At 41.0% G+C, this 17,794-nt stretch overlaps 1 protein-coding gene across 3 annotated transcripts in view; it reads right to left on the bottom strand.

Annotated features, from left to right (window-relative positions):
- Positions 1 to 17,794, bottom strand: part of ZNF81 (zinc finger protein 81) — a 188,913-nt gene that overhangs the window by 82,506 nt on the left and 88,613 nt on the right. For all 3 annotated transcript variants that reach the window (XM_077146078.1, XM_077146077.1, XM_077146079.1), the window contains 2 exons: positions 14,006 to 14,132; positions 13,646 to 13,741 (listed from right to left, as the gene is read on the bottom strand). In XM_077146078.1, the coding sequence (XP_077002193.1) occupies positions 13,646 to 13,741; positions 14,006 to 14,132 (223 nt within the window). The remainder of the gene's footprint in view (positions 1 to 13,645; positions 13,742 to 14,005; positions 14,133 to 17,794) is intronic.

Below are 17,794 nucleotides of genomic sequence, written 5' to 3'. Positions count from 1 at the left end.
TTCACAATTGCCAAAAGATGGACACAACCCATGTGTTTTTCATCAGATGAACTGATAGATAAAATGTTATATATACAAACAATGTAATATTCAGTTGTAAAAAGGAATGATGATCTAACATATGCAACAATATGGATGAACCTTGAAGACCCCATGTTGAGTGAAGTAAGCCAGGAAAAAAAGGTCAAACCTGTATGATGCAATATGAAATTATTAAAATAAGCAAATTCATAGTCAGAAACTAGATTACAGGTTACCAGGGCCCATTGTGGGGGTAGGACATGGGGAGTTAGGCTTAATTCATACACACTTTCTGTTGGGATGATGGAAAGGTTTTATTCTGAGATAATGGTGTATCAGTTAGGGATCTCTAGACAAAGAAAATCAACAGGAGATATGTGTAAATATGGGATTTATAAAAGTGTCTTACACAATCGTGGGGAAGCAAGCACCAAAAATCCATACGACAGGCCATGAGACTGACAACTCTGATGAAGGGGCTCGATGGACTCCACAGGAGAGGCTGGCTGACTGAAGAAAATTTTCTTTTCTCCCTTAAAAGTATTCAACTGATTTGATAAGTCAAACTGATTGTATTCTCTCATTTCTGGAAGACATGCCCTTAGTTGATCATAGATGTAATCAGCCATAGATGCAATCAACTGACTGACAATTTAATAAACTAGCCTTCTGGTTTATCAATCAGTCATGAAATATCCTTGCAGTAATGGTTAGGCCAGTTCTTGTCTGACCAGATAACTGGGCATAATCACCTGGCCAAGTTGACACACAGTCCACCATTTGTCAAATGGTAAGCTAAACACATCAACTCAAACCATACTTAATCTCTAAATAGAACACAAGAACAGACATAAGTTTCACTAGCAATACTCAACTGTCTTGCATACAACCAAAAATGCACTAAATTTCTCCAGAATAGGGTGCAAGTACTTAGGTAATGTTTACTCTTAAACTTGGCATCCTATAACTTTAAATACTATGACTTGAACAATACAACCTATGTCATATGATAAAAAGAAAACAAGATATTTGCTTTATGTACAAACACAAACATGTTCATAACAAAACAGGGAGGAAATATTGATAACATTACAGTCTTCATTTCTGTAAATGGTCACATGGTTATAGTTCATATTTATCACTACCTTTTTCCACTACCCATTCCATGTTCCCTGTACTCTCAAAAAGCAATTCAGATGGCCATGGTTCTTTGTCTTGTGGGGTGACTCAAACCTTCATTCTTGAAGTTTCTGGGCCATTGATAGTCATGCTTGTATTGAGTTGTTGTAGTTTTCCATTGACTTTAATCACATGGCAGGGTAGTACTAACAGACGCCCTAGGGGATCTCCGGCATTCCAAGAAAACGCTTCTTTACCTCCACTGTGTAGTTGCAGTCCTATTTCTCCTTGATGGTCACGATCGATCACACCAGCCATTACAGTAATCCCCTTCCTTGCCTGTTGATTCAGAGGAATGAGAAGCCCAAAGTGGCCAAGTGGCAGTCTTAACTTCCAGTTCAATGGAATCATTGTTGGGTCTCTTGGTAGGAGCACTCCTCCTTTTGGAATTAAGACTTGTAGAACAGCAGAGCTTAAGGTTTCAGGGACAGGAAGCAAAAATTTTCCTAGTGGACCATTAGGGGTGATAGTGAGTGGTGCCACTCCCATTTTCATCCCTTGATTCCTGGAACCGTAGGAGAAAGAGCTCCATACGGTGGATGTGATTCAGAGCATATACGTAGCCTCCTGGGGAACACTGCCCCAGCCCTGCAGAGTACTGCAACCCAACTGGCACAGTAATTGGGTCTTCAAAAGGCCATTCCAAAATTCTATCAACACAGCTGCCTCTGGATGATGGGGAGCATGGTAAAACAAGAGAATTCAATGAGTACGTGCCCATTCCTGCACTTCATTTGCTGTGAAGTGGGTTCCTTGATCAGAAACAATGCTGTGTGGAATACCATGATGGTGGATAAAACATTCTGTAAGTCCACAGATGGTAGTTTTGGTGTGCAGGGAAGCACTGCATGCAGGGAAGGCAAACCCATATCCAGAGTGTGGGTCTATTCCAGTTAGACCAAATTGCTGCCCCTCCCATGATGGAAGTGGTCCAATGTAATCAACCTGCCAACAGGTAGCAGGCTCATCACCTCAGGGAATGGTGCCATATCAGGGACTGAGTATTTCTGCTGCTGGCAGACTGGGTACTCAGAAGTGGCCATAGCCAGGTCAGCCTTGATAAGTGGAAGTCCATGTTGCTGAGCCTATGCATAACCTCCATCCCTACCACCATGACCATTTTAGGATGATGAGCCCATTGGGCAATGGCAGGAGTGGCTAGGGAAAGAGGATGACTTGTATCCACAGAACAGGTCATCTTATCCACTTGATTATTAAAAACGTTCCTCTGCTGATGTCACCCACTGGTGAGCATTCACAAGGGACACAAATATTTTCATGTATTTTGCCCACTCAGAAAGGTCTATCCACAAACCTCTTCCCCAGACCTTTTTGTCACCAATTTTCTAATTATACTCCTTCCAAGTCCCTGACCATCCAGTCAAACCATTAGCAACACCCAATGAGTCAGTATACAAATGCACCTCTGGTCAGGTCTCCTTCTAAGCAAAATGAATAGCCAGGTGTGCTGCTTGAAGGTCCACCCACTGGGAGGATTTCCACTCACCACCGTTTTCAAGGACATCCCAAAAAGGGGTTGTAGTGCTATAGCTGTCCACTTCCAGGTGGTACCTACATTATCGTGCAGAACCATCTGTAAATCTGGCCCGAGTTTTCTCTTCCTCAGTCAACTAACTGTAAGGAACTTGCCAAGAGGCCATAGCTCTGGTCTGGGAAAGAGAGGGTAATGTGGCAGGAGTGGGGGCCATGGACATTTGGGCGACTTCCTCATGTAACTTACTCATACCTTCACTACATGCTCCAGCCCTATCTCTTACTTACCAATTCCATTTTATGATGGAGTGCTGCTGTGCATGCCCAACTCTATAGCTTGGTGGGTCAGACAACATCCAGCTCATGATAGGCAACTCAGGTCTCCTGGTAATTTTGTTGCCCATGGTTAAGGGTTCAGTCTACTAAGGCCCAGTAGAAGCCTAAAATCTGTTTCTCAAAAGGAGAAGTTATCTGCAGAGGATGATAAGGCTTTGCTCCAAAATCCTAAGGATCTGCATGATGATTCTCCTATAGGGGCCTATCAAATGCACCAAACAGCATTTCTACTTGCTCCTGACGTTTCCAGCAATATTGGATCTGCTGGATCATAAGGTCCAAGTGGCAGAGCAGTTTGTACAGCAGCTTGGACCTGTTACAGAGCCTCCTCTTCTTCTGTCCCGACTCAAAACTACCAGCTTTTCTGGGAACTTGGTAAATGGGCTGGAGTAGCACACCCAAATGAGGAATATGATGACTCCAAAATCCAAAGAGACCAACAGGCATTGTAGCTCTTTTTTGGTTGTAGGGGGGCCACATGGAACAGCTTATCCTTCACCTTAGAAGGGATATTTAGACATGCCCCACACCACCGGACACCTAGAAATTTCACTGAGGTGGAAGACCCCTGTATTTTTGTTGGATTTATCTCCCATTCCCTGACACACAAATGCCTTACCAATAAGTCTAGACTAGTTGCTACTACTTGCTCATTAGGTCCAATCAGCATGATATCATCAATATAATGGACCAGTGTGATGTCTTGGAGAGGAGACACGATCAACATTCCTGGAGGCAACTTTATGACATAGGGCTGGAGATTTGATATACCCCTGAGGTAGGACACTGAAGTATATTGCTGGCTTTGCCAGCTGAATGCAAACTGTTTCTGGTGGTCTTTGCTGATAGCTATTGAGAAAAAATAATTTGCCAGATCAATAGCTGCATAGCAGACACCAAGGGATGTGTTGATTTGCTCAAGCGATACTGCACCTGGAACAGCAGGTGCAATTGGAATTAAGTGTATGATAATCCACTGTCATCCTTCAAGACCCATCTGTTTTCTGCATAGGCCAAATAAGAGAGTTTAATGGGGATGTGGTGAGAATCACCACCCTTGAATCCTTCAAGTGCTAAGAGTGGCACTAATCTCTGCAATCCCTCCAGAAATCTGGTATTTTGCTAGGTAGGGGCAGTTCTAGTGGCTTTCAAATGGCTTTTCCCACCATAATAGCCCTTACTCCATGAGTCAGGGAACCAATGTGGGGCTTATACCAGTTGTTGAGTATGTCAATTTCAATTATACATTCCAGAACTGGGGAAATGATCATAGAATGGGTCCAGGGACCCAATGGATCCACTGTGAGATGAACCTGAGATAAAGCTCCACTGATCACCTAACCTCCATAAGCCTCTACTCTTGACTGGTGGACCAGCATGACACTTTGGGTCTCCTGGAATTAGTGTCACTTCTGAGCCAGTGTCTAGTAATCCATGAAATATCTGATCATTTCCTGTACCACAATGCTCAGTTACCTTGGTAAAAGGCCGTAAGTCTCCTTGGGGAGGGCTTGGAGGAAGAATATCAGTGTAAATTTTGGGCAGTGTAACAGGGGCCTTCCCCTAATTCAAGGGACTAAAGGGTCTGTAAACTATCTGAAGTCTGGGAATTGATTAAGGGGCCACGACTCTGTTTTTGTGATTCAAGTTAGACTGCTGTTCACTAGACCTAGAATTCTTCTGCTTATACAACTCAAACAAGAATTTAGCAGATAGTCTATCTATTTTACTTCTAGGTACCCCATGATCTACTAGCCAACACCATAAGTATCTGCAAGTCAGATTATTTTGACTGCTGCTTTGAGTCTGCTGTCCATTATGGTAGCCACAACCACCTTCTCTATAGTGATAAACTGTGGCCACATGGCTTCTGCCAACTCAGGATCTGATCATCCCCATTCTGTTTAAGGAGTCCAGCTCTGTGACAGCAGTTTCCACAGTAATAGCTGACCTACAGGGAAGGGAAACTACAGAGCTCTTCAGGAATGATGGAGTTAGTCTCACAAATTTATTCCTCAAAGTCCTGGTAAAAGGTGGGTCCTCTGGACATTCCTGGGGTGTGTGAGTGGGACTTCCATGATAAATCCACTCTAACATTCCAATCTCTCTAAGTCTTTGGATCCCCACATCTACATTACACCGGGCAGTTCTGACATTTTGACCTCAGGTAATGGTGGCAGCCTTTTGATCCATGTTTCAGCCAGTCATCCAAACAAACTGTTAACACCCTTTCTAACTCCTCGAGCTAAAACATTGAGTGTAGAATCTCTGCTTAGTGGGCTCATATGAAAAAATTCCACTTGATCCAACTTTATATTCCTTCTACCATCATCCCACACCCTTAATATCCATTCTCACACATATTCCCCTGATTTCTGTCTATATAAATTGGAAAACTCATGCAGTTTTTTTGGAGTATAGTGTACTTCCTCATGGGTCTCACTTTGCACATCAGCTTTCAGGGCCTTTTGGGATTTTAGTCTAGTTGTAGGTCATAAAGAAAAGAGTGCTGGTGAGGGTGGGTCATGAAAAGAATTAGAAGTATCTTTCAAGCCCGTTACCTCAGGGCACTCCATTGTAGTTTCATCTGATGAAATAAGATTAATCTCTCCAGACAGGAGTGAGAGCTGTTTCCTCATGGGAGGTGATTCAAGGTTTAGCAAACACTGAAGGATTAATCTATTTAGGTGGAGGTTGGATGGCAGACTCCTCAGGGCTGATTAGAAGCCAGGAAGCTATTTCCTCTAGACAAGATGGAGATCAGGAAAGTCTTTCCTCAGGGCAGCCTTAAGATTGGGTAGCTGTCTCCTCAAGACAGGCTGGAGATTACTTGGCTATTTTCTAAGGGCAGGCTGGAGGTGAGGTGGCTGTTTCCTCAATACAGACATTGCAGGTCTATCTAGCAAAGATCCAGAATAATCCAGGGTTTCCATGTCCCCATTGCCATCATTATCAACCCATATGCTGCCATTCCAATTTTCAGGATCCAATTATTTTCCAATCAAAACCTTAATTTAACAGCAGACACCCTGTAAACTTGAGAATTTAGTTTACATTGTAAATCTGCTACTTGTACAATGAGACTTTGGGTCTGGTTTTCAGAGATCTCAATTCTGCAACCATAGGAAATAAGATTTTCTTTCAGGGCACACATAGAAACTTTTACATCTTTCATACGGCATTTAAGTTGCAAATTTGAAGTCTTAAGCTGATCCATTTATCTCATAACTGTATCCAGTGTGTCTAAGAACAACCAGCCAACAAACATCATTATACCTCTTAACTCCACAAAACTGTGCTAACGTTTCAAAAACATTCTCACCTATAGCCTTGCATTGTATATGTTAACTGTAATATTGTACAGTTAACAGAATCAAATGGTGATATTTTGCATATTTCTATTTCCAACTCATGCTATGGACATCAATGCCATCTTCATTACTGGAAATAGAGTTATTATTGCCTTTGAGTCTAATCAGAGTAGAAAGCCAATAGCAAAAACCCATTTTTTAGATTCAAGTTCTCAAGAACCACTCCTGGTAGCAAGCTGTATTAGTCAGGGTCCTCTAAAGAGAAACAGAACCGAAAGGAGATATCTGTAAATATGAAGATTCTTTGTATGCTGTGCAGTGGGAGTCATATTTCATTCTTTTCCATGTGAATATCCCCTAATTGCAGCACAATTTGCTGATTTTTTTTTTTTGGAGTGCATGGGCCAGGAATCGAACCCAGGACTCCCACATGGCAGGTAAGAATTCTACCACTGAACTACCCATGTACTCCCTAAATATGAGATTTTAAGTGTCTCACACAACTGTGTTGATGCAAGAGTCCAAAATCTGTGAGGCAGGCTGCAAGGCTGGCAACTCCAATGAAGGGTCTCAATGAACTCCACAAGAGAGGCTGGCTAGCTGAAGAAAAAGTGAAAATTCTCTCTTCTCCCTTAAAGGTATTCAACTGATGGAATCAAATCCAACTGATTCTCTCATTTATGGAAGACACACCCTGAGTTGATAATAGATGTAATCAGCCACAGATGCAATCAGCTGACTGATGATTTAATAAACTAGCCTTCTGGTTTATCAATCAACCACGAAATATCCTTGCAGTAATGGCTGGGCCAGTGCTTGCCTGACCAAACAACTGGGCACCATCAGCAGGCCAAGGTAACACCTGAACCCAACCATCAAAGGTGGTGATGGGAGCATCCACATTGGAAATGTAATTAATAGCACTGGATTATATATTTGAAAGTGATTAAAAGGGCAATTTTATGTTGCATATAATTTAATAGAATGAAACCTTTAAGAAAATATAAGGGAGGGGAGGGCAAGATGGCAGCATAGGGAGGTGTGAAATTTAGTTTGTCCTTTCAGGGTAGCTAGTAAATAGCCAGGAACTACCTGGAACTATTGTTTGGGGGACTTCTGTGACCAGATACATATCATACACCAGTCTAGAATGCACAGAAGGGCCAAGATCACAGTGTAGAATTGTATGTAAAGTGTCTCAAACTGTGGAGGCTGGTGCCCCTCCCCCACTGGCATAGGAGGCTGTTTTGGAGTCACTCCCCCATGGAAAAAAGCAGTCTCTTCCAGGAGCAAGGCAAGGAGAGTTCAAGCAAGCTCCAATTGCAGATTTAATTAACAAATTTAGACTGCTGAATATAAGCGCTAAGCACAGATAAATTCAGAGCAAGCACAAAAGGAACCTGGAGGTCTCTCCCCACAGAGAGGAGGTGGGCTGAAGGAAAAAAAAAACAGGCTTTTGGAGTAGGCTGAGCTCAGAATACTGGAAAAAGGCTAAGCCCCCAGAAAAGGGGCACATAGAGCTGAATACAAACTGCAGCTTTTGATTGGCAAATTTGGGAGCCAGATTTGACTGGCTCTGAAAAGGATTATTTTTTTAAACTTTTTAGAACCTCATTAAAGAAAGCACCAGGCATTTTAAATAGCACTGCCCCAGGCAAGGGTGGGGTTAAGCGATGTCTGAGAAAAAAAGTAACTAGTCAGGTGAAAGAGATAATTCCCTAAAGGGCATATCTTCCCCAAGAGAAGGGGAGTGGGCAGGGCCAGGAACAAGTGAACGCTCTCATCAGAGAATTCAGACGCCAGGGGCTGAAAAACAGAAACAGCTTAAACCTACCTGCTACCTCAACCACCCCCTGGCAGGAACAGGGCCTGATGAGAATTAAAGGCACCATACCACTTTACACTGGTGGGGAGCTGCATGCAGGCTGACAAGTACCACCTGCTGGGCAGGATAGGAAGAGCACAGAATAAAGAGGCTTCACAGAAAAGAATGGCATCTTGCTGGGTCTCACCCCAAGGGACCTTGATACTGATTACACCCTCTTCCTGAAACCTGGGCCTATCCTGTATGGGAAAATCTGGTTGGGGTCAATCATATCTGGGGAGACCCACCCCTAAATTCTTCCATATAGGCATAGAAAAAAACCCCAGAAAAGCAAGAGCTGAAAAATTCTAATCAGCTAAACAGAAACAATGCAAGAGGTCTAGAAAAAGTTGAACTGAATGTCAAAGAACAGATAGGGAACAAAGTCAACCAACAAGAAAACCCTAAGCAAGAGAGGAAACAACCTCCAGAATAAACTAATCAAAGAAACCAGATGCCAAGACACCAGCAAAAGCTCATGAGTCATACTAGGAAGCATGAAGATACGGCCCAGTCTAAGGAACAAACTAACACTTCAAATGAGATATAGGAGCTGAAACAACTAACTAAAGATGTTCAAATAAATCTTTGAAATCAAATCAACAAGTTGAAATAAAAATGGCAAAGCGATGAAGGATATAAAGAAGACACTGGGTAACCATACAGAAGAACTTGAAAGCTTGAAAAGAGAAATAGCAGAACTTAGCAGAATGAAAGGCACAATAGAAGAGTTGAAAAACATATGAACGGTGGTTGGACTGTACTTGTGTGCATGTTTCTCAATAAAAATATTTTAAAAAACACATGGAGACATACAACAGCAGATTGAAGAGGCACAACAAGAGGCCTGCTCTAAAAGAAATACTAAAGAGAGCACTACAGGCACTTAGAAAAAGACAGGAGAGAGAATTATGGAGAAGAGTGTGAGTATGGTTGAAAGAGGAAGGCTATTGGCATGTATGACACCAGAAGGAAAGATAGAGAATAAAAATTGCAGTGGCATAATTTAGCAAAACCTAGAGTGGACAATGATGGCAGTTAAACAAATATAAGAAAATATTTACATGAGGGAGAACAAATGTATTTCAACATTGCAAAGTGTTGAAAATGGGATGGTGTATGGAAAAATACAGTCAATACAAACTAGGATCTATAGTTAACAGTAACATTGTAATATTCTTTCATTAATTGTAACAAAAGCAATATGCCAAATCTAAATGTCAGTAAGAGGGGGATTTAAGGGAGGGGTATGAGATTCTTGTTGCTGTTATTTCTCTTTTTTTATTTTTTTCTTTATTTTAATTATTTCCTCTTTTTCTTTTATTGTAGAAAAAATGAAAAAGTTCTCATATAGATTGCAGTGGTGAATGCATAACCATATGATTATACCAGGAGCCACTGATTATTTACTTAACACGGAGTGTATGGTATGTGAAAAAAACTTTAAAAAATAAACAGAAAACTACAAGTGCTAGAGAAGATGTGGAGAGAGATATATACCTATTTGCTGTTGGTAGGGAAGTAAAATCGTGCAGCGCCACTTGAGGGCAGTGTGGCGGTTCCACAGGAAGCTAAGTATAGAATTGCCATATGATCCCACAAGCCCATTACCAGGTATATACTCAGAAGAATTGAAAGCAGGGACACAAGTAGACATTTGCACACCAATGTTTATGGCAGCATTATTCATGATTGCCAATGGATGAAGGTGGTGCAAGGGTCCATTGACTGATACATATGATGGAATATTGTTCGGCAGCAGAAAGGAATGAAGTCATGAAGCATGCAATGAGGTGAATGAACCTTAAGGACATTATGATGAGTGAAATAAGCTAGAAACAAAAGGACAAATATTGTATGGTCTTACTAATATGAACGAACTATAATGAGCAAACTGTGATAATTAAATACAAGAGCATAGGTTATGAAGAGATAGAAAGAGGGCAGAGATTGGGCAGTCAATGATTAAGAAGTACAGAATGTTCAATGAGGTTCATTGTAAAGGTTCTGACATTGTAAGCTTTTATGCAGTCATATCTATTCCTGAGTTGTAATTGTTATTTCTTAATTCTGTGAAGCTGAGCACTTTGTGTATAATCTGGTCGTTCCCTGGAACTTTGGGCAGGTGTGTGACACCTGAGACTCAGATTTAGAGTTCTGCAGCTCTGAAAGTCAGCATTAGTGCATGCAGCGACTGGTAAAGAAGCTGCAAAAGAGATCAGACTTCAATTAGAGATATGAAGGAAACAGACTTGGTTAGGACTAAGGTAAATCAGAATGCAGGGTAAAGGATGATATTGACTGTATTTTAAAGCTTGAATTTCTGTGTGAGACCAAAGGAAGAGATTTTTATTTGGTATAAAATTTATATTTTCTGTAGCACACTATCTAATTTAACTTGTATGGTCAGTTTATTTAAACAACATAATTACATGGAACCTAGAACAGGGAATGAGATATTGTTGTTCCGTACAGATTAATGTAATATCCTGATGTATGCCAGGGTATTTTGGGAAGAAAATAAACAAGTATTTGTAAAGTCGCCTTGAGGGGCTGGGGGAAAAATGTGGAACTATTAGAACTCCCCACTTGGGTAAATCCTGATACTCTCTCAAGCTTTAGGGACTACCAATTAATAAAGCCAAGCTCTTGATCTTGGGGCCTGTCCTTATGAAACTCATTCCTGCAAAGTTGAAGCTAAGCCTTTTTACAATTATGCCTAAGAGTCACCCCCAGAGAACCTCTTTTGTTGCTTAGATGTGCTTCTCTCTCTCTAACCCAACTCTGCAAATAAACTGACCACCACCACCCCCTTCTTGGGCCATGATTCCTAGGGATGAGCCTGGCCCTGGCATTATGGGATTGAGAAAGTCCTCTTGACCAAAAGTGGGAAAAGAAATGAAACAAAATAAAGTTTCAGTGGCTAAGAGATTTCAAATAGAGTCGAGAGGTCATTCTGGAAGTTATTTTTATGCACTATATGGATATTCCTTTTTAATTTCTACAGTATTAGAATAGTTAGAAGGAAAGAACTGTAACTGTTGAACTGTAATCCACTAGTTTTGACTCCTGATGATGACTGTACAACCACGGAGCTTTTATGGTCTAACCGTGGGATTGTGAAAATCTTGTAACTGACACTCCCATTTATCCAGTGTTCTAGTTTGCTAGCTGCTGGAATGCAGTATACCAGAAATGGAATGGCTTTTCAAAAGGAGAGTTTAATAAGTTACAAGTTAACAGTTTTTAGGCTACAGAAATGTCCCCATTAAAGCAAGTCTATAGAAATGTCCAATCCAAGGCATCCAGGGAAAGATACCTTGGTTCAAGAAGGCCGATGAAGTTCAGGGTTTCTCTCTCAAGCGAGAAGGCACATGTACATGTGAACATGGTTAGGGTTTTTCTCTCATCTGGAAAGGCACATGACAAACACAGCATTATGTGCTAGCTTTCTCTCCTGGCTTCCTATTTCATGATGCTGTCCAGGAGGTATTTTCCTTCTTCATCTCCAAAGGTCGCTGGCTGGTGGACTCCCTGCTTCTCGTGGCTATGTGATTCTGCTTTCTAAGAATCTCTCTTTTATAGGATTCCAGTAAAGTAATCAAGACCCACCTAGAATGGGTGGCGACACATCTCCACCTAATCCAGCTTATCAGCCACTATTGATTGAGTCACATCTCCAGGGAGATGATCTAATTAAAGTTTCAAACATACAGTACTGAATAGGGATTAGAAGAAACAGCTGCCTTTACAAAATGGGACTAGGATTAAAGCATGGCTTTTCTAGGGTACATGCATCCTTTCAAACCGGCACATCCAGTGTATGGGCAGATGAAGGATAAAATTAAGACACAATCAAATAAATAAATAGTAGAGGGCATAAGGGTGACAGATATTTTGGGTGTTCTTTCTTATTTGTATTTTTATTTCTTTGGAGTAATGAAAATGTTCTAAAATTGAATGTGGTGATGAATGCACAATGATATGATGATACTGTGAGCCACTGACTGTATACTTTGGATAGATTACATGGCTTGTGAATATATCTCAAAACTGCATTAAACTATGCTGAACTAAAGAAGCAAGATGCACAAAAAGAGCTACATACTATACGATTCCATTTATAGGAACTTTCTAGAAGAGACAAACAATTTTTAATGCAAACAACCACAACAGATAAGGGTTGCCTCTGAGGGAATGGGGTATGGAATTGGCTGGAAAGGCATATGAGGGAGATTTCTAGGTTCATAATGTTTTTTTTCTTCATAAGGATTTGCACTACACAGGTGTGTGCATTTGTCAGAATTGATCAATGGTACACTTAAGATTTGTGCATTTACAATTAGAGATTAGAGATTTCATTAGTAATTTCTAAAGAAAAGCAAGCTGAAGTGTTTAAAGGAGAAATATATTAATGTCTGCATGCAACAACTTAACTTGAAATAAATAAAAATATAAAAGATGTATTGATTGGATGGATGGATGGACAGATGTAATAAAGCAAATAAAGCAAAATATTAATTAGTTGGTGATAAAAAACATAGCTCTGTACAATGAATGCAGTTATCTCTAATGTTAAACTATGAATAATGTAATTATAATAATATTGTTTCACCAATTCTAACAACAGTACTACACTAATGAAAAGCGTTAATAATAAGGAAAACTGCATGTGGATGGGGGGGGGTGTTCTAGTTTGCTAGCTGCCAGAATGCAATAAACCAGAAATGGAATGGTTTTAAAAAGGGGAATTTAATAAGTTACTAGTTTAGAGTTCTAAGGCTGAGAAAATGTCCCAATTAAAACAAGTCTATAGAAATGTCCAATTTAAGGCGTCCGGGGAAGGATAACTTGGTTCAAGAAGGCCGATGACGTTCAACGTTTCTCTCTCAGTTGGAAGGGCACATGGCGAACATGGCGGCACCTGCTGGCTTTCTCGTGGCTCTACCAAAAAGGGACTCTCTCCAAAATATTTCCTCTTTTAAAGGATCCCAGCAAGCAACTCCACCTTCAATGGGTGGAGACACAACTCCATAGAAGCCATCTGATCAAAAGTTACTACCCACAATTGGGTGATCACATCTTCATGGGAACAACCAAAATGCTTCCACCCAGCAATATTGAATGCGGATTAAAGGACATGGCTTTTCTGGGGTCCACCACAGATTCAAACCAGCAAAGGGGGTATATGGGAACCTATATATATTTTTTTTTTATGCACAATTTTTCTGTATAGCTACAACTTCTCTAATAAATTTTTAAAAATTTTAAAAGGGAGTTAGCACTTTGGTACCTGAGGGGCCAATGTTATCTACCATCAAGCAGTTACTAAAATTTAGAACCCTCATGAAAGGTAGCCATAATAACATATTAAAGGCATTGCTATCTCTTATAAAAAATATTTTCATGTCACCCATCTGCTTGGGTGATACTCACTCACCTGAACAGCTCTGATGTCGGATGTTTCCCGCCAAAGTCCATAGCTCCTCTCCTTGCTCCAACCTGAAGATGATCTCTGGTTTTGGAACTTCATACCCTGTTAACAGGATATCATACAGCATTGGGTCCAGCTAATTGGATTTCAGGGAACTTTCAACAATGCTTTCTATTTGCACTTTGGAAAAAAAACCACATTTCACTGGGCCAGAGTAATAATCAAAGAGCTGAAAGGGACTCAAGAGTCTCAGACAAGTCAGGGACCACACCATTCCACACTTCAAATGTCCCATAGTACTCAGCAGCTGAAAATGAAATGCCCTCACTGAGGCCCCTCACAGATATGTAGGGCAGCTGTGCTTACCCACTGAGAGCAGGTGGCTGTAGTTCTCCAGCATCACATCCCTGTACAGGTGTCTCTGGGCAGAGTCCAAGTGCTGCCACTCCTCCCTGCTGAAGTCCACAGCCACATCCTCGAATGACACTGATACCTGTAACAACACAATCCTGTTCAAGGTGACATGTCAGCACTGGGGGATGGGGAGAAGATAAGTAGGAAGATGTTTTTAAAGATTTTTACCATTATATACCAGATGTTATGTCTAATGGTTAGGTTCTGGTGTCAACTTGGCCAAGTGATTATGCCCAGTGGCAGCCTGACCATTGCTGCAAGGATATTTCATGGCTGGTTGATAAACTGGAGGGCTGGTGTATTAAATAATCAGTCAGTTGATTGTATCTGTGGCTGATTATATCAGCAATCAAATAAGGCATGTCTCCCACAACAAGATAATAATCAGTTGAAGGCTTTTAAGGAAGAAGAAATACTCTTTCACTGCTTCTTCAGTCAGCGAGCCTCTCTTGTGGTTTGCCCAGACCCTGCATCAGAGCTGCCAGCCTCATAGCCTAACCTGGCAATTTTGGTCTCCTCCCATTCCGACAGTTGTGTGAGGCACCTTTTAAATCTCACATTATTGGACATCTCCTGTTGCTTCTGTTCCTCTAGAGAGCCCTGACTAGCATGCATGGTACCAAGAGTGCTCTTGAGAAACAGATTCTTAAAAATGGGCTTTTACAATTGGTTTTCTACTCTGACTAGACGCAAAGGCACTGATGACATTGTTTCCAGTAATCACGATGGCACCAACAGACCATGGGATGAGTTGGCAAAAGAGATACTCAAAATATCACCATTAGATTTTGCTAATTGCACACATACAAGGCAAGGCTCTGGGTGACAAGGTTTTTGACACCTTTACAAAGTTTTCTGGAATTAAGAGGTATAATGATGTTGACTGGTTGTTAGATATGCTGGATACAGTGACGAGGGAAGGGATGAGTTGAAGTCTTCAAATTTGAAATTTGAGTGCCATATGAATGAAAAAGTTTCCATCTTTACCCTGAAAGAAAATCTTAATTCTTGTGGTCACAGACTTGGGCTCTTTAAAAACCAGACACACAGCCTCATTGTGCAAGTACCAGATTTACAACATAAACTAAAATCTCAACCTTGTAGGGTGATTGCTGTCAAAGCTAAGGCTTTGACTGGAAAAGGATGGGATCCTGAAACGTGGGATGGGGATACATGGCTTGATAATGATGGCAATTGGGAGATGGACTCCCTGGAATCTGCTGAGCATTTGTTAGATACACTTCTGATGGACAGCCTTAAGGAAACAGTTTCCCAGCCTTCAGCCTGCCCGGAGGAGTCTGCCAATCAACCTCCACCTAAATAAATTCATCCTTTAGTTCCTGCTAATCCGGTAACCACCTCCTCTGCGGAAACAGCCCTCACTCCTCTGTCTGGCGCAACAAATCCTGTTTAACCAAATGAAACTGCAGTGGAGTGCCCGAAGGTAATTGGCTTGAAAGACATTCCTATTTTTTTCATGACCCACCCCCATCACCCTCTTTCTTCAAGCCCTATAACTAGACTAAAGTCCCAAAAAGGCCTTGAAAGGTGAGGTACAAAATGTGACCCATGAGGAAGTATGCTATTCTCCTAAAGAACTGCAGTTTTCCAATATATAGGCAGAAATCAGGAGAATATGTGTGGGAATGGATATTAAGGGTGTGGAATAATGGTGGAAGGAATATAAAGTTGAATCAAGCTGAATTTATTGATATGGGCCCACTAAGCAGAGATTCTGCATTCAGTGTTGTACGTTGAGGGGTTAGAAAGTGTGTTAACAGTTTGGATGGTTGGCTGAAACATGGGTCCAAAGTTGGCCGACATTCCCTGAGATTGAAATGCCAGAACTTCCCTGGTATAATGCAGATAAAGGGATCCAGAGGCTTAGAGAGAAGAGAATGTTAGAGTGGATTTATCATGGACGACCTGCTCACATAGCCCAGGAATGTCCAAAGGACACATCTTTCACCAGAACACTGAGAAATAAATTTGTGAGACTAGCTCCATCGTCCCTGAAGAGCTCTGTAGTCTCCCATTCTCTGTAGGTCAGATATTACTGTGGGAATTGCTGTTACTGAACTGGAATCCTTAAACACAATGGGGATGACTGGATCCAGAGTTGGCAGAAGCCATGTGCCCACAGTTAATCACCATAGAAAAGGTGGGCATGCTCTCTCTCTCAGCCAACACGACAAGCAAACTCACTGCTCTTCCCCTCTCTACACGGGACATGACTCCCAGGGGTGTGGACCTTCCTGGCAACGTGGGACAGAAATCCTAGAATGAGCTGGGACTCAGCATCAAGGGATTGAGAAAACCTTCTCGACCAAAAGGGGGAAGAGTGAAATGAGACAAAATAAAGTGTCAAAGGCTGAGAGACTCCAAACAGAGCTGAGAGGTTATCCTGGAGGTTATTCTTACACATTAAATAGATATCACCTGTTCAGTCAAAGCGTAGTGGAGAGGCTGGAGAGAACTGCCTGAAAATGTAGAGCTGTTTTCCAGGAGCCATGTTTAAAAAAAAAAAAAAAAAAACTCGTCTGTCAATAAGATAGATAAAAGGAGCATCAGACACAAGGTTTTCACAATCACACAGTCACATTGCGAAAGCTATATCATTATACAATCAACAGATGAGTAAAACATATGGATTAAAAATAAATAAATAATAGGGGGAACAAATGTTAAAATAAATTTAGTAGATTGAAATGCTAGTGGTCAATAAAAGGCAGGGGTAAGGGGTATGGTATGTATAAATTTTTTTCTGTTTTCTTTTTATTTCTTTTTCTGAATTGATGCAAACGTTCAAAGAAATGATCATGATGATGAATATACAACTATGTGATGATATTGTGAGTTACTGATTATATAACAAAGATGAAATGATCATATGGTAAGAATGTTTGTGTTTGTATGTGGTTATGTTTCATAAATAAATTTTAAAAATTAAAAATTTTTTTTAAAAGGTGGACATGGCCACCATTATGGATAGCAGACTCAAAGTAGCAGTCAAAATAATCTGACTTGCAGAGGTTTGTGACTTTGGATGGCAGATCATGGGATACGTACAAGTAAAATAGATGGGCAGTCTACTAAGCTCTTGTTTGAACTGTAAAAGAAGAATTCTAGGTTAAGTGAACAGAAGTCTAACTGGAATTAGAAAAACAGAGCCATGGCCCCTTAGTCAATTCTAGGACTTGAGACGGTTTACAGACCCATAGCCCCTAGAATGAGGGGAAGGCTCGGAACCCTTGGGGAAGGGCCCTTTTACCCTGCCCAAAATTTATACTGTTAACCTTCCTCACAGTCTTCCCCAAGGAGATCTATGGCCTTTTACCAGGATGACTACACTGGGAAAAGGAAATGATCAGATTATTTCATGGATTACAAGACACTGGCTCAGAAGTGACACTAATTCCAGGAGACCCAAAACGTCACTCTGATCCACCAGTCAGAGTAGGGGCTTATGGAAGTTAAGTGATCAATGGTGTTTAGCTCAGGTCCGTATCACAGTGGGTATTGTGGGTCCTGAGACCCATTCTGTGGTCACTTTCACAGCTCCAGAATGCATAACTGGAATAGATGTACTCAACAACTAGCAGAATCCCCACATTAATTCTCTGACTCTTAGTGTTAGGTCTATTATGGTAGGTGTGCAGGTTTGAAAGTATAATATGCCTCAGAGAAGTTATATCTTAATCCAATTTTACGGGAATGGCCATTTCTTTTCATCCTGATTCA

Source organism: Tamandua tetradactyla, chromosome X (genome assembly GCF_023851605.1).
Source record: "Tamandua tetradactyla isolate mTamTet1 chromosome X, mTamTet1.pri, whole genome shotgun sequence".
Taxonomy (NCBI): Eukaryota; Metazoa; Chordata; class Mammalia; order Pilosa; family Myrmecophagidae; genus Tamandua; species Tamandua tetradactyla.
This window is presented reverse-complemented; position numbering and strand designations above follow the sequence as displayed.